Below are 22022 nucleotides of genomic sequence, written 5' to 3' on the forward strand. Positions count from 1 at the left end.
ACCTTAAAAGCGGGCTACAGAATCTTCACCCCGCTGCTCCCTCCCCGCCATCTCGGTTCTCACCGAGCTTTCATACCGCATGCTTCTTTGGCTCACCCGGAAGGGAGAGAAACGATTGCACCTTATCCCGATTACTCTATTGTGTTACCGACAACTTTATCCCAGTCAAAACACAAAGGATGCTCAGCGAGAGCTCCATAGGCAGTCTATGGTAGCTGACCGGTTCATCTGCCACCGACCAGGTTTCCCCGGGAAAAAAAATTAGTAAGGTATCATACCGGTATTAACTTAGTACGGAGGATCCTCCCTTTTTTTCTTTCACACTTCCCCCCCCCCTCTTTATTTGTAACCCCGCCTCCCGTTTCATTCCTTAACCTTAACCCTCCCAATACCAGTACTTTTATTCCTCCCAATTACTACTGTTACTACTGCTACCACTATCATATCGTGCTTCTCCTATTGTGCCTTCTTCTCGGCTCATATATCGGCTATAACACGCGGGTGAGATCAACAACACGAAACAGGACAGAACCACTGACAGGGCTCGACTTTATCTCACGCGTCGATCATGGCAAACAATAATCCGCATAACTTTCCCCCCACTCTCATGCCGAATCAATGGATCACCCTCTATGCACTTACCTCCGCCATAATTCGGCCATTCACGGAGGATGAAATTACGGCATACATGCAATCCGTAGCAACGGATATCTCAAAGGAGCATGTTAGATCGTTTCTCCTAGACGAAGCTAGCTACACAAATGCCCGCTTCAGATCCGCTCTCGAGTACACCCTGGAGCAGAAGCTGCCAAAAAGCTCGGTCCAAGCAATATGCTTTGTGTTGAACCTTCTCGAGTACGTTCCCCCAAAACTCATTCCCCACCCCCTCACAACCCGTGGCTAACAATTTCCCTACAGTTCCGTACCCGGCTGCCTCCTCCTCACCTTCTCTCTGACCCCATTCCACCGTCAGCCGGTGCGCGTTCGTGAGGACCTTATTGTCTCTTGGCTCGACCAGTCATCCCGCCTCCTCTTCCCGCCAATTCGCGGGTTTGCGAAGGCCATCACGGCACTAACAATGATGGTCTGGACACGCAATGCGGATACAGACATGTACTACGGGGCCGTCGGGTATCCGGAGAAGACCGGAGCCGGGGTGAAAGCTCTGGATGGGGAACCCGGGGACTTCTACAAGTTTGAGTTTCTTGACTTTTCCACTAGCGAGAAGAAGGTGCTCGAGTGTGACGTTGTAATTGTCGGGTCGGGATGTGGGGGAGCTGTTGCGGCGGCTCGATTGGCGGGCGAGGGTCTTGAAGTTGTGGTTGTTGATCGCGGCGAGTGGTGGGTCCCATTTTGCCCCCGCTTGTTTCTGCGCTCCACGCGTCATCGTGAGCTTCTAAGTTAACACGGACCGCGCGGGGTTTTCAGGGTTTCACCCGACCAGTTCCCGTTACGGGAGACGGAGGCTCTTAATAAATTGTTTAGCAATGGTTTAGCTTCCACAACTGCGGATGGTGTTATCGCGCTGATATCGGGGGAGACGTTCGGTGGCGGTGGAGTTGTTAATTGGGCTGCTAGCCTCCAAGTATGCATTACCATTATAGGGTTAGGGTCAAGTCATGAAATCTAACTCGGGAAAAGACGCAAGGGTTTGTCCGGGAGGAGTGGGCGACGAAGCATAAACTTCCGTTCTTCCTTTCCAACGATTACCAAGATTGCTTGGATAAGTATGAGTTCCAACGTCCCTATAATATGAGGCTATGAGTGATTGACGGGGTAGGGTGTGTGAGCGAATGGGCGTCACGACGGAAGGCATTAAGCACAACCACCGGAATCAGGCTATGATAGAAGGATGCAGGAAGTTGGGCTACTCTACGGTGGCTGTCCCACAGAATACAGGTGCTACTTTACCAGGTGATAAAGAAGGCATAGTACGAGAACATGCAGATGGATATTGCGGCAATGGGTGTGGATGCGGCAAGAAAGGAGATGGCCGGAAAATGGGAACGTACGTTCATAACCAATGCGAATCATGATATCTCACTTGACTAACTGTATCCTTGGCAGAACCCATACCTGGCTCCCGGATGCCGCCCGAGCCGGTGCCCGCTTCATCCAAAGCTACTATACAGATAGAGTTCTCTTCTCTACCGATGCCAAAACCAAAGCCATGGGAGTAACAGGCACTTGGGGCCCACAGAAAGTCCCACTAAAGATCATGGCCAAAAAGGTCATTGTAAGCGCTGGTTCACTAAATTCTCCATGCTTACTCTTACGCAGTGGATTAACAGTAGCTCACCCCCTCCCCCATACTGCCACACACATGCAACCACTAAATGATACCAGAACCCCAACATCGGCAAACACCTCCACCTCCACCCCGGCGTCACAATCCAAGCCTTCTTCCCAGAGCGCACAGACCCTTGGGTAGGCTCCCCGCTTACCACCGCCTGCACGCAATTCGAGAACCTAGATGGGAGCTACCACGGCGGCAAGCTCGAAACCGCCGCGATGGGCCCACTAATGGCCGCGAGTCCGCTCCCCTGGCTCTCCTCGGCAAGCCTGAAGCGCACCCTGCTGAACTACCGCCACTCGGGCCTCTTCTTCACAATCCAGCGGGATCGCGATTCCGGCATGGTAACTCTAAATACCTGCGGCGAGCCAGTCGTCAAGTACACCATCAGCGAAGCCGACCGAGAAATGATCCAGACTTCCTTGCTAGGACTAGCGAAGATACTCTACGTCCAAGGAGCAGAAGAGATATTACCAGCAGTCTACGGCCTAAAGCCCTTCAAGCGCAATCCCACTGCCGCCGAGCGCGAGGAAGAAATCCGCGAGGAGGTCGCCGAGGCGGAGTCCTCCGGACGCTACTTCTGGGGTGAGAGAGACCGGGCCGAGGACGAGGAGGAAGAAGAAGGCCCATATGGACACGCAACGCATCAGTTCAATGACCCCGGCATCATGGACCGGAGGTTTCAGCGGTGGCTAAAGAAGTTTGCGGGTCACGGGATGGGCGGAGAAAAGACGGTTTATGGGTCGGCGCACCAGATGGGGAGCTGCCGTATGGGGAATGATGGAGGCGTTGGGTCCGTCGTGGACCCCAAGGGGAGGGTGTGGGGCACTGAAGGGCTGTTGGTTGCGGACGCGAGTGTCCTGCCGAGCGCGTGCGGGGTTAACCCTATGATCACCGTGATGGCTATCTCCGAGTGGATTGCTGGCGGGGTAGTGACAGAGTTGAAGCCGCAGAGGGGGGGTGGTGGTGTTAAAGCTTAGTTATGATACCATCGCGGATATATCCGGTTGGATTGTAGATTACTATGTACTTTAGTATATCATACTCGAGTAGTGATAGCCGGCTCCCTTCATATTATGAGCGAATCGAAATATGCCGGAACCGACTATATCAAACTCCCTTTCTTTTTCCCCTTTCTTTCTCTCCCTAAAATGCAGATGTTTTATGTACCGTACAACACAGCATCGAATTCATCACCAGCTCTTGGTCTTCATAATCCCTATCTTCTTCAACTCGGCACGCACCTCGAACACATACCCCAGCATATACGGCTGATGTCACCAGCCCTTCTCCAGACATAGACTATCCTCCCTGCCGCTTCAAAGTATATAGTCTCAAGCGTGGGCTTATACTCGGGAGGCCGCACACCTATCAACGATGACGCGGGGCCCATTCTCCACAACAACCCCATTCATTAGCCCCCTCCTCCGAGAAAAGGAACCCTCCCCCCCCGGAATAAAAACACAGGACTCAGTATCGTAACCATGACCTCCGGCCGCCCCCAGTCCACCCATACATACAAAAAAAGCGTCGGAAAACCCATCCGGGAGGTACCGTCTACTACCCTGCTGCCAGCGCTATACTGTAACATATCGGCGGCAGCTCGGGATAACCCACGGACCAGCCAATCCCCGTGCGGGAAGTACCGGTACCAGTACTAGTGTAAGTACGAGTACGAGAACAGCAGAGTCCGTTTGCGCCAGGCGGACGGCAGTGGAAGGAGGGAGGGCTATACGTAGTCTATTGCTGCGCTGGACACTTGTGAAGTGATGAGGGATGACTTGATTGGATTGGAAACCCTAAGTATCGCAAAACCATCAAAGTTCATAGTCTACGAGTATTTCGACTATCGTAGCGTATGGCGGGGGCGAAGACGATTTGAAAAAAAAAAAATGGAATTCAAGGAAACGGGCCGACGTCATTTCCACCTGACCCGCCAAGACCCGAGGGGGTTTATCCGAAGGTAAAAGTATAGTACCGTATAGTACCGGTATCGTACGCCAAGACTTCTTTCTATTCCCGAAAGTTATGATACCGGGATCCGGAAATCCGGTGGGTGGCTCGGCAACACAAACTGCGACACCATTATGTACTCGAGTACAGTACCGTATTCGAGTATGATACCTGCCCCGAAAAGAGAGCGAGTACCCTAACATTATTATTCTCCAAGCGTTTGTATTATTTCACAGTTTCCTTATTGATTCTTCCTGTCGCATTAATGGTTGAGCCAAGGTTAAATTCCAGATACTGTTCCTCTGAAAATAGCGAAGACCCCTCCGTGTTAGTCTGAAAATTAGCAGGTGGAATGACAAAGGAGGTCCCAGTCTATCTATCCGATAGGAGAGTTGAGCCAAGCCAAGTCGGATTAAAAAGCTCTAGGTCTCTTTGTTTCTTTCTTTCTTTCTTTCTTTCTTTCTTTCTTTCTTTCTTTCTTTCTTGATCTCACGATTGAAAAGTATGATAGAAATGTTCGAGTTAGTATCAATACGATATCACGCCAATTTCCACCCTCTCCCCCCCCATTCCCCTTCTACGTAACGTACCAATATCACACAATCTGCCCCCCCAACAACACCCCCAAATAGCACCAAAACTCCACTCAAACCTCCAAATTCCAAATATAGCTCTTCAGCACCCAGCGCAGCAGGGCACAGCACAAAGAGCCCCCATCTCACCCACCCCACCATTAACCAAATTTGTTCACCTTACCAGTATGATACCTACCGGTACGCCTCACTTGCACGAAAAGCCCTACGGTACCTACCGTAACCACCATATCATACCACAACACCGTCACGTTATCTCACCTCACCCATCATACCTACCCGCGCCGCGATAAACGCGGCTCTTATCATAGAACAATGCCTCGGCTGCCCTGCCCTCCTCCAGCCAACCAACTATGATACTTTCCAACCAACCGACCAGCCATAAATACACTTATCCTTTCTTTTTGCAAAAACAAAATAAACTCAAAGAGAGAATTCATGTCCTGCACTGCGCTGCGCTGCACAGCACAGTGGTATATGCAATGTGGCAGTCACTAACTCTCACCCGATTCGCGACTTTTCTCGTGGGCTCGATTTCCCACATGTACAGTATGGTACTCGAGTACGCGCTCGGGAAAGCAGGGGACAAATTTGAATGCTTGGAGTTGCCGTATGTGTCGTACTGCACTGGTGGAAACTATTTGTGTCGTGCGTGCCCCGGGCTAACAGTAGGGACCGACCGGCCTTGTCCGCGAAGCGGGAAAATGAGGAAGGGAGAGTGTTATCTTGTGCGGTATCATAGGTTATTCTTCTACCCATGGCAATCATGGGGTTAGTGGGATGGATAGACTAGGATCTATCAAGAGGTGCAAATAACCGACGATCCACCCGTCGCCCTGGGACTTGGTGTTTCTCATCTAGATAAGTCCACAACAGTCATTCCACGATCTGGCACGGTAGGGTAGAGTAGCAGATAAAATATTTGTGCACGAGTAAGATATTTTTCCACTGGACAAACAGTTAGCGCGGATAAGCTAGGTAGGCAGATAGATAGATAGGTAAGCAGAAATTATACTAGACTACTGTATCATGGGCATGAGTACAGAAAACCCAGGGATATCGGGAGAGAAAAAAGAATCACTGCGAAAGAAATATGAAAGAGAAAAAGTAAAATTCAAGACCGAAAAGCCGTCCCTAAACTCCGGTAGGAAAAAAGAGAGAAAGAAAAGCCTTTGGTACAGAAGGAGGTGAAAATGACGCGAGGATAAAGAATGGCCAGAGAGGGTGATGGAAAGCCGCCCGAAGAGGAAGAAGAGAAAACCCAGTCGATCCTCAGAGCTGAGTTTTTCTCCCCATTTATATATCCTGGTGTGATAGATCGTGATAACGAGACAGGACGAGACGAGACAGGACGAGACGAGATGTGATAAAGTGACGGGTGAGATTTCTGAAAGGAAAGGGAGAGAGATCTGGAAGAAAAAGAGGCCAATCATAGATTTGACGGATATGATCTGCCATAGCAAATGTGATATTCCCTCTCTTGCGCCCTGGTGTCCAAATTCACCCTTGGGCACCATATCCACATTCACAGACTATGAACAATATAGGTAGGCAGTAGGAGAGAGAAGATTAACACCAGACAGACAGAAAGAGCTAGAATTGAAAAGAAAGCAAGAAGAACAGAAGATAAGGGTAGTCGGAAAACAAAAGAAAAGGCTCAAATCCCTCCCATTCATACAAACCCAGACATTCAAGACCTATGACCAACGAGAGACACCGAAGAATATACGCCGTTTACCCCCCCCCCACCACTCCCTTCCTAAGAATATATGCATCCTTGCTGCATACCCATCGTTACTAAACAAAGAGCCTCCTTCTTTCATCTGCCAATCATGAGCACTGGTCTAGAGCCAGTGCTTTGCTAGGAAGCTCCATGGGGAGGCTCAAGACAACCCCCCTGGCGAAGGCAACAAAAAGAGAGAAACAGGAATAGCCAAAGGGACTGCAAATTAGACAACCCCTGATATAGTGAAACAATATGATCTATCCGATGAAATTCCATGCAAGGAGAACCCAAAATGAAATCGTCCACCCATCATCCACAGACAAAAAGCAAAGATTTGGTTAAGAAATATAAACCGAGCAACGTTGGCAATCGAAGGCTGCTGTAGTCATTTTATTGCAAACTTTCCAGCGGAATAGATATGGCAAAGATATCCTTCATCAAGATTAGGCGCAAAGTGCGCATGCATGGCAGCTATTATCAGTACCCCTCTCCACGTGATAATGTCGCCGCTGCTGCCAGCCGCTCCGCCTGTCTCTCCAGTCTCAACTTTGTAGCTTCAGTTCCCTCATCCTGCACAACCTCGCGGAACCATGGGTGCTTCAGCGCCTCCTTGGCAGTGATGCGCTTGTTAGGATCGTAAACGAATATCCTTTTGAGAAGATCGAAAAACTGCTTGTTGAAGTTCGTGGTCGGTTGGATGATATCCTGTATGTATACTATTAGTATATGGCATCGAAAAACGCTTCAATAGTGATCCCTACCGGGAGAGGCTTCATAGCGTGAACATATTTTTTACTGGCTCTTGTTGTCTCATCGTTGGGATAGTCGAGCCGGGTTCCTTTGAAATATCTGTCCAGCTATTTCAGTATAATTCTTACAATGTCTTTTAAGAGTAGCGTACCTCGAAACCGCGTTGGACACCGCAGTTCTTCCAGTCCCCGCTACTGCTCTGATAAGCCTCGTATCGATCTTTTGTCCAACAACAGCCTGCATCATTGCCAAGTGCTCAAGATTGTCATGGGTTTGAAAAAGAGCGTCGCCAGTGTAAAATTCCACCAAAATACACCCGATGCTCCAGAGATCACATGGGAAACTCCAACCCAAGCCCAGAATAATTTCGGGCGCACGGTAGTGGCGGGTAGAAACCACGCTCGAATGATATTCATCATCAAACGTAGCGGATCCGAAATCAATTAGACGAATATCCGTGTCCAAGAGAACACGGCGGGTCCGGCCCTGCCTTTGGGTAGTTGTTGAAGAGGAGGGTATAGCCCTGTTGTAATTAAATGTCTGGAATGAATTGTGAACGAGGAGAATATTTTCCGGTTTAAGATCGGTATGAATGAGGTTCAGATCGTGAAGAACTTTGAAAATTAGTAAGGAAAATCAAAAACCGAGAAAACCGAAAGGTAAATATAGCGAGGAAGACACTCACATGCAACACTAGTCAATAGCTGGCGAGCAAAGCTCTGGATTTGACTGTTTGGAAATGGTGCGAATGAATTTCCCTTCAAAAAGTCGAATACGCTCATCCCGAGCAAATCGGTGACGATACCTGGCAATCATATAATCGTCAATCCCACACTTCATATCCAAAGACGAGTATAATTTTAAGTTGGACGGGCGTACATATGTGATTGCGGTAGTCAAAGCAATCTCTCAAATGGATACACTTATTCCTATTTTCCTTGTCATTGCAAGATAAGGTCGCAAGCACTCTCAACTCGATTCGGGACGCATCCCGATACTTCTGAACTGATCTGATGACCTTAATAGCGCATTTAGTTTTCTTAACACGATCATATGCCTCTACAACTTTGCCAAAAGTTCCTTGGCCAAGTTGTTTGGTAATTCGGTCTAGAGGCAGAAGAAAATTAGTCAAGACTTTATACAAGCTAGTCTGGAAAGATACAACTCACATCGCGGTGTCAAATCGGTTTCGAGATTGATAATGTAGTGACCATCGTCATCATCCACCCTCCCAGTCGGATGTCTACCGGGCTGAAGGGAGTAAATATATTAGCAAAGACATACCCCAAGGAAGATAGCACTGGAGTGGAGGATTCTTCACTCACATCTGGAATTGGCTGGACATACACATCCTTCGCTTTGATAGGAGGCCTTGGGGGAGGGTGATAGCTAGAATAAGGATCTAACCCATTGTTCGCAGCCGCCGCCGCCGCCTGGCTGGCCCTTGTTACTCTCTTTCGTTTCTGGCCATTGATCGAAGCTAATGATGCTCCAGAATAAGAAGGCCCTGCCCCTACGTTTGATCCGAGTGATGTACCAGCAGTTGAATTACCATTGACACTAACTGTGCTGGAAGTAGCAGAAATGGTGGTAGGAGACCCAAAATTAGCGTGAGGGGTTTGGGTAGAAGAGTAAGAGTGCTGATGCTGGCTGGTATATGAAGGTTCGTATTGCGATGTCTGAACCTTTCGTTTCTTGTCGGCGTGGCGAGGGCCATACGCACCTCCAGCAATGTTATTTGTGGAAGGATACTGATGTCCATTGGCTGCTACTACACGGGATGAGCTGGATGGTTGCGAGTGTTTGCTGTTGGTGTTGGCACCTAAGTGGCCCGACTCTGGCGGGGGAGAATCGTCAATGACAATAACCTCCTTGGGGAGCCCGTTCTTATAGAAATCTTCCCAGTTAGGAGTCCGATTACGATTCCTCTTCACCGAAGGCTGGGTCCTAGAGGAAGCCATAGCCGAGATCGTCGACGAAGAAAAAGAAGAGTTGGTAGGGGTCGAAGCGGTTGTCACAGGCACGGGAGAGTGGTAAATAGGACTGGCGAGATGTGTACGATTCAAGAGATGAGCGTGAGGAGGAGGATGGAGAACGCGATGGTGATCTCGAGTGTAGTCGTAACGGTAGTGACTGAGGGGAGGTAGGACGGCTGAAGCGGTGGAGGGAGTAGACATTTCCAGTTCAAATCAAGCGTCCTAAAATTTGAGGTGTGGGCAGTCCCGATGATTCAACGCCGTCGTCGGTTGAACTCTTGCAACTGACGATGATGACGAACCAAAGGAGCAGCCGGCAGAAGGGGGATGGACAGCGGGAAGTTGTGAGAAGTTAAAGGGTTAAGTCAAAACGAGCCCGATATTTTGGCACCGGGAGTATGGCGGTGGAAGGGAAATGGTCAGAAGTTGTCCGAACCTCAAATCCTGCACGACGTTAGTTAGTTAGCCGTTTATCACTACGAGTAGAAAGAAGGCAGAGCGGAGTAGAATCGCGTTACCTCAAAGATGACGGCGAGAGAGCGAAGAAAGAAATGCTTTGGATAACCGCTTCTCGAGCTCTAAAGGAGGGCCACTGCTTGTTGGAAGTCGAAAGCAGCCAAAGAGGTGGTAAGTGTCAGTTGAGATTGCGGAGATAATGGTGGATGGCGGTGGACAGGGCAAAGCAGGATGATGTTAGGTCCAAGCAGTGTGATGGAGGGCAGTAAGAAGGACCGGGGTTGGGGGCGAAATTCCTGGAAGAAGATACAAGGAGGAGGTGGAAGAGGATTGAAGGCGGAGACTAAGAAGATCAAGATGATGAAGGAGGAGAATCAGAGGGAACAGAAATGCGACGGCGGCGGCGGGTATCTGAAGCCGGAGACAGTCTGGAGCGAAGTAGCCTGGCCGCTCTGCTTGCTCTCCACACTTTCTTCGTTGGGCTTGGTTGAATGGGAGGCAAAGGGCGGACAAAAAGAAAAATGTACCGTACTGCCTTCCTGCTGCGTGGGCGCGGTAGGAGATCTTGAGTGTTCTCGTCCCTATCGTATCAGCCGTGATTTACTCTATCATCAGCGATGACCTATTTTTTTTCCTCTTCCTCCTCCTCCTCCTTGTCTCCTCTCTCTCTCTTTTTTTTCCGCACAATGTCAGTTTCCCGCGGTACTTCTCTAAGTCTTGTATTACTATTTTTTTCTTTCCTTTTCTTTCTTTGCGTTCCTCTCGCTCTCTGGTGATATTGATCCTTTCCCCTATGCACGTCTCTCTGTCTTTCTGGGTCTCTCACACCCTCTCCCGGTACCGTACTATGTCTATGTTTCTCCTCGCAGCGATCTTTCTTAGACGGGACTTGACTGACTGCGGAACCCTCGGCGGTGGTGGAGGTGGTGGTGCTGGTGTGCAACTCTCGCTTTCTTAGAGTCTCTCCTCTGGGGGTGGAGCTGCAGACAGGGGGGATCCGTCGGTAGACCCACGCCAATCATCTTCCCTTTCCAAGGCACAGCATTGCCGTAACCTTTCGCTATTGCTTTCATTTCTCTTCTCTCCTCTTGTCCGCTTTTTGCCTTTTCCAAATGCTGTCCTTATCGACGTAAAAGATTATTCTTGCTGCTGCCACCCTGCTTGTAATAACAAACAAAAATTATAGTTATGTGGGGCCTAATGAAGGTAACAGCTAGCGAGTTCAAAAAAAACTCATAAATTTGGTACGATCGACGAAATTCCGTTTACCGGTACGAGTATGATACTCTAGGAGCAACATGAATAATTTTAGAAGATGCCCGTATTCTCCACCACTCTAACCTGACCTCATTGGCCTGGCAACGAAGCCCTTGATAACCGCAATGCTCACTCACTCTTCTGTCCCTAAATCTGCCACCAAATTCCTCAAGCGGCCGAGAGCACTTTGTTTTTCGGAGCACGATTTATTGTATAATATGTAAGGAAGTTGAATTGTATAATGGAACATTATACTCGTACTTTCCCGAACACATACCTTATAGTTTACAATGATGCGCCGACAAATTGAGAAATACCGGTAGCTAAGCTTCATCACGCCCCCTCCCCCCCTCATCCTCCAACACTGAGCGGGAAGGGAATGGAGGCGAGCAAGGAGGGGGGGGAATAAAAAACAATAATAACCGGGACTCGCTCGCTCTTCCGCGAGTGGCCATCCAGACGATTGGAGGGTGGCTCGACAACTCCGGCAGGTTTTGTGGTCAGGCGTCAAGCTGACTACGATTTATGGAAACAATTCTCAAGTACCGCTATCTTGTTCTTCTAGTATATGATTCCAAAATTATTTATGTGTGTGCCTGTGCGCCTGTGTACGAGCACTGTACTCGAGTACATGTCGTGAATGATTATTATGGACCCCCGACGGTGTTTTGCTCAAAGAATCCTTACATGCTTTCTGTTTATTCTTTTCAATCTCGTGGTGTTTATGAAGTGCGAGTAAGATCTCGGTGCTCACTCCCCCGGGCCAGAAATTCCGGAAGTTTATCAGTTTCCTGTTCAAAGTACTGGATTAAAGGATTATTTGGTTGAGCAGGGAACCGCACGCCGCACACACCAATGTTGCCAATTCCTTGACATTCAGGGCTCGCGAGGCTGCCAGGAAGTTATCCCGTCGGAACTTCATGGCATTCCCTTTCTCCCTCGCCTTTACCATCTCTTTCCCGTGGGGGCGTGCATCGGCCACTGTATTTGCTGTATGTAGGAGTGCGAGTCCAGGTACCCCTCATGCCTATACTGTGCTGTACATAAATGGTTGACCGGTACGGTATTCGCCTCCAAGTTCTCACCCCTTCGTGAAGCACAAACACAAATATTAACTCACAGCCAGCAGCGCAGCCGCTACCATTTGGCGCACCGGCACCCCCATGTTCCATTCTTCACTGCACGAGTAAGTTACCGGTACAAGTACTCGTACACGAGTATCTCCGCACAGTTCCAGACCTCCTCAGACATCACTCGCACACACGCAATTAGTCACCCCAGCAACGGTCAAGCCACCGCATTTGACTACCTTGGAAAAAAAATTTGGGGTTCTGCTGGCACTCTCAACCCCCCCACCATCACCCGACAGCCAAAGTAGCCCGAGTAAAGTCTCCACCGTATCGTGTATCGCTCCGACACCCTTTATCCCCTCGTAACCAACCACCATCGGCGATGCAGCTCTTGTCCCGCCATTTCCCCCCTCATCATCAGCAGCACCCGTCACAGAAGGCGTGATAAACCAAGGCAAAATTTGGGAGAAAATAAAAACCCAAGTATCAAGCCGCTTCCCAAAGTCTATTTTTTGGGTTGTTCAATGGGCTCTCTCTTTTCTTTCTTCCGCCTTCAGAAAATGCCTCCATGTTGAGTCTTTGTCCTGAATCATCTTTTCTCCCGATCAGCCGCCTCCGGGATAAAAAAAAAGGGGCCAAGATCTTGCTGCAATGTGAACCCCTGTCCTGTCAACCCTCCATTTCTCGCTCTTCTTTTGGCAGATTATCTAATCAGTGCAATCTAATCTCATCATCTAGAGACCCCGGCAGCTCGACCCAACCTTCCTCGTTCACCTGCCACTTGCTTCGACACACCATGCTCGGCGATTTTTAGGGTATCATAATCAGATCGTCATTTACCTGGCTGTAGGTGCGCGTTACGAATATTTTCATAGAATTAGGTACTGCGGAGTTATGGATTACCGGTACAGTATACTATAACTGGATCGGATCACTCGCGTTTTCCCATCCCGTGTACTCAAAAATGGCCCAGCACACTCCAGGCGCATGCATAAATAGAAAGAGGCGACTCCACCCTTCTCGCTCCAGGTGTCTAATTCCAGACAAGGGAGGTAAAACATATAGCGGTTCCCTCGAGATTGTTCTTGTTTTGGCTGCCTCCAGTACTCGAGCTCTGCTTGCCCACGGATCACCCACAGGTTATCATACTTTTCAGCAACTTAGCTCAACCCGAAACCTTTCCATCACTCTTCTGCGAAGGGGAGCCCCGGGCGATGTTTGGATCGTGGGCTATTATACCATCCCTGGTAGAGGGCAAGCAACCCTGATTGAGGGCTATAAATTCACCTCCCAACGAGGCTCTTGAAACTCCATCGTTCTCCCGAAACATTTCCCGAATGCAACACCTTAATTTCTTGGAAAGATAGATAGAACCAATAGCGCTTTCTTTCGCTTCCCCCTCTCCCACAGCCCAACCCGACAAGCCACCAATCCACATGAATATGGTATAACACAGGGGGGGCATCCCCCGAGAAACTTCGCAGAACATCAAGAATTTCCACTGTACCGCCCAGCAAACTAGTACGGTACATCAGACCCAGGGCCACCCGAGAAGCTTACTTATGCTCCTGTCACCCCTCCTCCTCACCCTCAAGTTATCCAAGGAATGCTTGCCCGGAGCCCTAGCAGTCATGGCCTTCCTCAGACAATTTTCCACAAGATGAATCTCGGCAGCTTCGGCAGCTGAACGTCTCCTTGGAGGTACATGTGGCCAAGGACAAGCGTACCGAGTTACAAGAACCACGCTACACTTTCCTAAGGCCCCTTATGCGCATCCTGGATACTGTGCGGTCATCTGATCCGACGTCGTAGTGAGGCCACGGAGGATTCTCCAAAACATGCCTTTACCGTGCTGAAATCGATGACTTTATCGCGGGTCCTGGAACATTACTATGGATGGATGGATAGATGCAATATGATAAACAAACCCGACTGCTTCTCCTTGGACAACCACTTCTGGGCAGTGTAAGATCATTGAACCGGCTCCCCTAGGAACACGAGTCTGATCTTACGATTGCATGAGCCAGATTATGCCAAATGATGTGTTCTTACCTAACCCTCACACGCCCCAAGGCTCTTCCTACTTAACCCGCATGTCCCTGTCACATGGAGGACCGACTATGGTTGCGTTACCACCTAGTAGAATGAAAAAAACGATAACCTCCTTCATCGACGGAGGCCTGACAGATATATCTACTTGTACCCGTAACATGAAAATAGCCTAATCGATCAGCCTCTTTCTTTTTCCGTAACGGGATCGTGATACCGTCTCTCTAAACCCAACCCTCCCCAATCCATCCTATCTGGGTGCTCCCGAAACATGCCACTATGATATGGTACAGTTCCTCCTCATAGAGCGCTTCACGGTGATACCGGTATTCCTTCCCCGACTAATACTCCCCACCCAACCGGAAGAGTAAAAAAGAGCCAAGCCGACATCTCGATCCTCCATCAAACCTTAAGATCCCCCATCTATCCATCTCCCCCGTGCGCCTCCGAAATCTATATAAGGCGCCGCCAATTCCTAAACTTCCGTTCCTGCCGTACCACCGAGTCATACATATCGTGTCCTGATCGGCCCGTCACATACAGCTCACATACGGTGCTCCATGACCACGTTTATCATACCGGTGGGGTACTCGGGGGGTGCGCCGGAAATCGCAAGACTGCTCCTGCCGATCCCACAAAAACATCTGCCGAGACAGAGTTGTTGTGTTTTCCGATTATTTACCTGTAATGACCCCCCGCCAGGTGCTATGACGCTTTCAAAAGCAGGGCGGTACTGTATGGTTCGAACGCGCCGGGCCGCTGACATAGCGGGCCCAGTGGACATGCGGCTCAAATGGTACCACGACTGCCGCAGTTACTTTAAGGAGGCGTGTTGTGTTACTCGCCAATTGGTAAAGGACCGCACGGTATCCGGAAATAGAGGTACCAGGACCCTCGAATTTGGGTGCAAAGCACCAGTTCTCGACATTCTTATGTCGGGATACTTTACTCGAAAACCAATGGGGGGTGTATCCCTTGGGACGTCTGAAACAGCAAAATTCGTTCGAGTGAGGCTAAGCCTGTTTTGGAAAGATTGGAGTATTCCGATTTGCTGAGAATTTTTAGGCTGATCCTAAGTGCTGAGTCATTTGAGTTACTCGAGTGCCTGAAAGGCCGAGAGATAATCAAGCACTACCGTACCTGTATTTCCTAACCAAGTACCGGTACGGTGCTCGAGTACAGCTAACTACCGCCCAATATAGCCTCAGTAGACCTAGTACTCGAATACCGGTACTGAACTTTGCTGTTTCAGACGGCTCAAGGGACGACAAGGGAGAGAATGGGTTAATGGAAGAATAGCGGGTTATGCTACTGTGCGATATGATACGATGGGCGGTGTGTGCGCGTTGAGAGGGGACGAAGAATGGGAACTTGGTTTACGATATCGTAACCAGTACCGTACCGGCATCGCAGTTTATGTCGGCACGTGTCCTGACACCAGACTTCTTTTTCTTTTTCTTCTTTTCTTCTTTCGAGAGGGTGAGGGGCCGCACAAGCACCCCCTGCTAGATTACCGTACCGTACAAGTACTTGTACTAGTACGGTGCAAGTAATTGTGCGGGACAGAAGCCAAATCACACCAAAAACACCAGTTTTCAATCCACCACCATTCCGTGGATTCCTTTAAAATGGGATTTGAAATGAATTCAAAAAAACAGCCAAGTATGACATTTGACCAATTTTTTTCCCCCAAGTAAGGATTAATTGGTAAGCTTTAGAGTTGTCAAAGTCAGCTACGGCAACATCATATCTTTTACAAACCGAAACTACGGTACCTGTCTTGGCAGGTATCATACATACCCTTGGCTCTTGATGGGAGCGTTTGACACCACGAGCCCGCTGTGATTGGGCAGAACAATCCAAAATTTTCATTTTCTTGGCGAGCTTTGGGCAAAATATTCTTCCATTTTTCATACTTGCATCGTACAAGCAACTTTTATTCATTCTGCTGGCGCCATTTCCGCAGGAAATGACATGAAACTCTGATTATTGCCACTTCACCGTGAAAAAATTCTGCGACAATCTGAACGAAGTTAGGAACAAAGAAATGCTCCCTTCGTGCCTTAGATACAGGTACGTGGTGAGCATGATACTTGTACATAAGAGAGCTACCATAGTGCCAGTGAGCAGTCAAGTCAGGTTAGCCTGCAGAATAATCCCTGTCTTGTTACGACTTACCGTATTCGTACAGTAGTACCTGTAAATGTGATCATCGACTAAACCAAAAAGAAACATCGCGCTGGAGCTCCGTCCGAACGGAAGGATTCTGGATCCCCCCACAAAAAAAAAAGGCTAACGGCTTATGGAGGAGGAAGGCCAACAAAGAAATAGAGATCTTCACCGGATCGGGTTGGATGTGATCCCACGTAATATGTCTGGCACCGGGAAAATTTTTTTTTTTTTGACCCTGATAGTCGCGATAAAAACCAATAAGATGTCGGGCTTTTCCAGAAGGGAGAGGTCAAATTCCGGAGTTGCGAAAAGATGGTACTTTCCCTCTGCTGAGATGGGGATAAGTCCATCACAACTGTTCCAATTTTTATCTCCGCCGTTTCCGAACCCGGCCCGCCGTTGGAAACCACTTCAAGCCTTTCAAGGACCCTCGTTCGCCTTGCTTCCTCCTAAGAACGAAATCTTTCCTATGATGCGTGTAAGAATGCTAACATACCGGTACTATCATACCGGTATTCCGGATACGGGTCGCACGAATCAGACGGGTCCATACTCGATCGGGTAACTCCCGCGACCGGGTTTGGAGTTTGGAAGCCTTAAGGCGGCGACCCTCCCACATACAAAGTGTTCAGTTCTCAATTCGGGCGAGCTTCACAAGTGCTGCTCCGCCATTAGGACTTTGGTCGGTCGGCGTATGTACCGGTTCTTAACCTGTGGGTATTGCGCACTCCGCCGGAGTATCATGATATGATACGGCATGATGGAGGGTTAAGTATGCCGAAAAAAATACCGTATGGGGAAAACGTGAAAAATTTTTGGGTGTCTTACTCTTCAGCAGCTTTTTTTCTACCATATACACCCAGGTACAGCGCGTACCGTAACCCAAGCATCATACGTTAAACAACCAGTCAAGAGGAAAAGAAAGGACAGAGGGGACAGAATGCCCTGTTTGATATGACGGAAAGCCCGTTGTCAGAGAAAAAAAAAATTCCAAGTGGCGTTGAGTACCGTACCGTATAGCTTGAGCCCTTCGGCCCAAGTGAACATCTCTAAATTAGGCAGGGGAAAAAAAGTCCTCACTTCTTAGATAATCATGGTGCATTAACCGAAAGCAGACTCCAGCTTTCAGGTCAGCTACCGCAAAATACTGTATATCCCGCCTTGTTGCGGAAGTGTTTACCGTAAAACCTCAGTGTGATGGCACCGGTATATATAACCTAGCTGTGCCTCAATTGAGTAATAAGGGACCTCGGTGATAATCCAATTCTACCGAATTGGCCCGGCGAGTCTCACGAATTGGCCGGGGCGGATAGAGCTGTGTGGAATTCGGAAAGCATGGTGCCTGCAGCTCGAATTAGAGGCGGTATATACGAGTATCATGACTGAGATAGAATGAATGCCATTATAACCCCGTAGCCGACATTTACCGAAGTGTCCGCCGCTGGCATTCCGTCAACACGGGAGCTCCATTCCATTCCCCGTTTTTGTTTTGGCGGGCATCATATTAGTTTTCCGGGTGAAATTACATTTATTATACCTGTTCGCTATGCTACGCCACAAGCACGGATGGTCAGGTCGGGGCTGCGCTCGGCGTTTCCATGGTGAGATATGATAACGTAGCAGTGTTCTTCCCTGATACCCGCGGCGTTTGATGCTAGATGATAGCAACAGTGCTTTCTTCCCTTCCTCCTTTATTTTTTTAGGTGGGGGGCCAATGATGTTTTTATGGTAATACTTAACTCGCTTCAAATGAAAGTGTGGGGGGGTGATATGATTGATCTCCTTTAGCCACGGTATTGAACAAGATCTGGAGCATTCACCGTGAGGCAGCGCTGTGCGGTGCTTGTAGAGATACCGGTACCGATCGGGGTGCCGGGCGGTTAAATTGGAGAGGTCGAAGGAAAAGCTCAGCGCAACACAAGTACCGGTATGATACTATACCAGCGCCGTACAGGGGTGATAGAAAGTGATGAGTATTTTGTGGCGGTGTATTACTGCTGGCAGCTTTTCACTGAGCTGTTTCTTGTATGGGGGCACACCGCCACAAAATACTCATCACTTTTCCGTCACCCCTGTGCGCAGGGCATACTTGCTTAACACACTAACTTATTGCGATTCCGAAAAGGTCGTCTGTGCTGGGATTTCTCAAGCATTCTCTAGCGTGGCGTCGAGAGAAGAAAAGAAATTGAGAACGTTGAACTGTCAAACAAACGACCTTTTCGAAATTGATAATATCCATGGTAATAGTTAACCATCCTTATCTGCTTTCCCTTTTTTCTTTTTTCTTTTTTCTTTCCTTCGGCCGTTGTGCTTGTGCTTGTACCTCTCCCTCTCCTGGATGACTAAGCAATGCGGGGAAATGGAAAGGGGGGAGTGATACCGGTCTCCCCCGCTGGGTCAGATCGGGTTCGTACATGATCATCACGGGGACGATATTTCTTTTCTATCGTGCCGTGTCTTTTTGTTAATATCGTTAAAGATATTATTAAGATGGAGGGATGAATGAGCGCTCGATTCGTTCCTTTTCGGCCCGGACATAAGCATTGGTACGGTGAAGCGTAACAAATACCAGGGAAAAATATGATAGGGAGGGGGGGGGAGTGGGGGAAAGTCGGGGCACGCAGATCAGAGAGAGAAAGGGCGAACCTTTCTGTTTGAAATCGAAACATTCGGGTTTGATAGAAAACCAACAGGGAGAAAACGAAAACGGATGTGTATGGATGACTAGTTATGAGGATCTTATGAGCGCCCGTTTGGGTTGGCTTACTCGAGTACCACTAGTACAGGGTGAAGAAAAGAAGGAAAAAAATCACCGCAAGAGTGCTGCTTTCGTTGCAACAGGCTTTGCTTTCACCGGGGGTCGGGTTGGCCTTCCGGTATCGTAACTTATTTTTTTCTTGTGCAAGGCAGCTTCAAACCGGCGATTCCGTAAACGCGCTAAGGGATTAACCAGATGAAAGCCTGTCTGATATCGTAACTTACCGTATTCAATTGAGAAAAGGGGAAAAAAAAGAGGGGGTTCAACATGCTTTCATCGTAAAACCTATCTTCTCGTAAGGGTTCAACATGCATGATTAATAGAGCGATAAGCCATTATTCGCTGGGGAAGGAAAAAAACCCCTCTCCGATGCAGACCAACCTCGCCGGCTCGTATAATGCTTTACGAGTATATATCTCCCTTTCATCAGCCCCGTTGTTAGCTATGCTACTGTATGATACCTAGAAAATTTCCGCACTCTCCTCTTTTCTTCCCTTAAATACTCGTACACTAACCAGCCATGGCCAGGAGGGCAAAAAAAAAAAGGCTTCCTGCGGCTAATTCCTACCGGTTATACAACCATTGGTCAACCATAGATCGGATCCATCCAGCGTCAAATCTAACAAGGGTCCAAGCACTTCTGGAAAAACAACTCGCTTTCAAATGCTAGTTGAGCCTTATTAAGTAGGGCAAGTACCATATAATGTGGTATTTATCCTATTTATACATAGGGCGTAGGATGATTAATTTTCTCTGGCGGGATAATTTGGAGGTTTATAGGAGGTGAACTTACTCTGTACTTTGGTGATAGTATGAGGATAGTGGCATACCGTAAGTTTGATGTTACTCCTGCCCTATACATCCTGGGCTTCAGTCATGTCTCCCGAGTGATATAGCGTGGAGTCGGGGTTTCAGGCTGTAGCGTAACTTGTTTTTGGAGATGTCTGGTTAAGTGCTTTTAGGATAAAAAATATTTTTAGGTACAGAGTGGCTGACTGGGTAACAGACCCCTGAGAGTATATTACATCATAGCTGTGAAACTATCATACTGATTAACAATCAGCAGGGAAGGAAATGCATTAACGAGTGACTTGGAATGATTTTTCTCATCTAAGCACTGGCCACCTTCTATTTCTTGCCATGGAAAGCCGATTCTTTGATAAGTGGTATGAGACTATAAAAGAGAACATTCACTGTGGTCTGTTGAGTCCCAAGGCTGCTATTTTCGACCTACTTTCCTACGAGCTGCAGGGCAACTCCCACACATACGAAAACCTATTGCCTAGGAGGAAAACAGATAGCAAAAGGTTCAACTGTAGTAAGATCAAACTCAAGAGATGGTTAAATCCTTTCCTATTGAGAAGTCCAACAAGGCTCAGATTTAGAGGGGGGGAGAGCAGACTACAAAGAACAATGCCTAGCAAGCATGGAAGGCCCAATTGGATATGATTGACAGACATCAAAAATTGTCAAGTGGAGGGGGGGAGGGGGGTATCAAAGGAGGTGCTTGAACTATTGGTATATGTCACGGAGGGAAGGCTTACACAATCTTTGGTTGTCAAACAGTCCTTCTCTATCTGCAATGATACTGTAGTCGGAAGATAGCGTATCAGAAAGGCTAGATATACACGTGACATATTATGATACCTACAGATCAATATAGCACCTAACATAATCTGTGGATACAGTAGGTTCGGGGGAGATTTTTCTTGGGGCACATCCTCTGAAACATAATATCCATGATGGGAGAGAGGAGTCTCTTGAGGGTATCACTTCAACAACTTGTGGTATGATACTAATCCTACTACTGAATCTACTACATGACCATGTTACATCCACCAATCCGTCCACATTGCCCAGTGTAGTAAAATGCCCACCATTATTGCAGCAAAAAATCCTCTCCAATTGAGTGACCAATGGTGACTACGCAGCCTTATTATACCTTCCATCTTTCTGTTAGGCGGAGACAATCTGATAGACTTCAGAATTGTCTATGCCAATCTAAAATTCGTTTCTGTAGACAGAGATTGTCTAGGAAGGCTCGGATTCACTCTTTTCGTCTATGACTACTAAGAGCAAAGTAAATTTGGTAAAGTAAAATAGAATCATAAAAACAATATTATATTGTTAAGGTCTCTTTTCCATTGCTCGATGATGTTCAAAGCTTAAGAGGCACTTCAATATTTATATTTCACATCTGAGTGTTCGCAGACTACATCTATTTATCCTACTGCTATGTATCTTTCTGATTATAACTCGCAATGTTGGGTATTCTTGAAAGGTGTGAACATCTGAAGATCCTGAAAATCACCACACCCTCTTTGCTAATTATGATATAACTAACTCAAAACCATACTATTCCCAATAGTAGTTATCTGATCTTCAGAGTCTTTAGACTTGTAGCCTAGTTCTCAAATTGAAGTGAGTTGGTTCCAATTATTTTTGTTATTGATGAAATGATCAGTTTTATCTGCGGGTTGTATCTGTGAAAGTAGTCATAATCACAAACCTTTTTTGGTCGCCTGACTTTAAACTTCTATAACTTCTTACTCAACCAATAAATGTCTTCTAGTGTCACGAACGTGGCTTAGCGAGGAAAGGGTTTTTCACGTGACACATGGTTATGAGTTACAGGTATGTTATTGTTTCACACATATGACCTATTTGGGTTATATGATTAGTTATGTGTGGGATTTGTGATGCTTTTGCACATGGCTCAAGTATGAGTCAGGAGATACGTGCCTGACGAGTATGCCTTACGAGTGTACCTTATGGGCAAGCCTTGCGCATATGATTTATGTTTCGTATATGACCTTATTAGGATGTCATAGGTTTCGTGCATATGACTCAGTCGAGTCATATGACTTGTTTATTGCGTTATGATTGATTTATGAGTTTCGCACATGACCTCGCTATGAGGTCATGGGTTTTGAGCATGTGATCACTGTGGTCATATGATTAGTTTGTTA

At 47.8% G+C, this 22022-nt stretch overlaps 2 protein-coding genes; one reads left to right on the plus strand and one right to left on the minus strand.

The window, feature by feature from the left end:
- Positions 1–607: 607 nt before the first annotated feature.
- On the plus strand, positions 608–3397 carry GSTUM_00010376001 (uncharacterized protein; the record flags this gene model as incomplete). XM_002841250.2 has 8 exons in its annotated part: positions 608–855; positions 919–1341; positions 1429–1585; positions 1642–1727; positions 1781–2008; positions 2068–2290; positions 2347–2772; positions 2908–3397. 8 exons carry the CDS (start codon positions 608–610, stop codon positions 3271–3273), a joined length of 2157 nt encoding a protein of 718 aa, XP_002841296.1. The 3' UTR covers positions 3274–3397.
- A 2874-nt stretch (positions 3398–6271) lies between these two features.
- On the minus strand, positions 6272–10067 carry GSTUM_00010377001 (uncharacterized protein). XM_002841251.2 has 9 exons: positions 9810–10067; positions 8641–9735; positions 8485–8566; positions 8195–8422; positions 8001–8120; positions 7874–7929; positions 7467–7801; positions 7327–7414; positions 6272–7270 (listed from the first exon to the last, which is right to left on the minus strand). The coding sequence occupies exons 2-9, from the start codon at positions 9490–9492 to the stop codon at positions 7043–7045; spliced, it is 1989 nt and encodes a 662-aa protein (XP_002841297.1). The 5' UTR covers positions 9493–9735; positions 9810–10067; the 3' UTR covers positions 6272–7042.
- Between the last annotated feature and the right edge of the window lie 11955 nt (positions 10068–22022).

This window comes from Tuber melanosporum (assembly GCF_000151645.1).
Source record: "Tuber melanosporum whole genome shotgun sequence assembly, scaffold_7, strain Mel28".
Taxonomy (NCBI): Eukaryota; Fungi; Ascomycota; class Pezizomycetes; order Pezizales; family Tuberaceae; genus Tuber; species Tuber melanosporum.

What these genes read in the sequence shown, in the direction of transcription:
- GSTUM_00010377001 (XM_002841251.2), bottom strand. Translation starts at nt 9,492, where the DNA reads ATGTCTACTCCCTCCACCGCTTCAGCCGTCCTACCTCCCCTCAGTCAC. An exon ending in TGACTACCGCAATCACATAT is followed by an intron (nt 8,121 to 8,194) that starts GTACGCCCGTCC and finishes TATGATTGCCAG; the next exon opens with GTATCGTCACCGATTTGCTC. An exon ending in AACCGGAAAATATTCTCCTC is followed by an intron (nt 7,802 to 7,873) that starts GTTCACAATTCA and finishes ACCCAAAGGCAG; the next exon opens with GGCCGGACCCGCCGTGTTCT.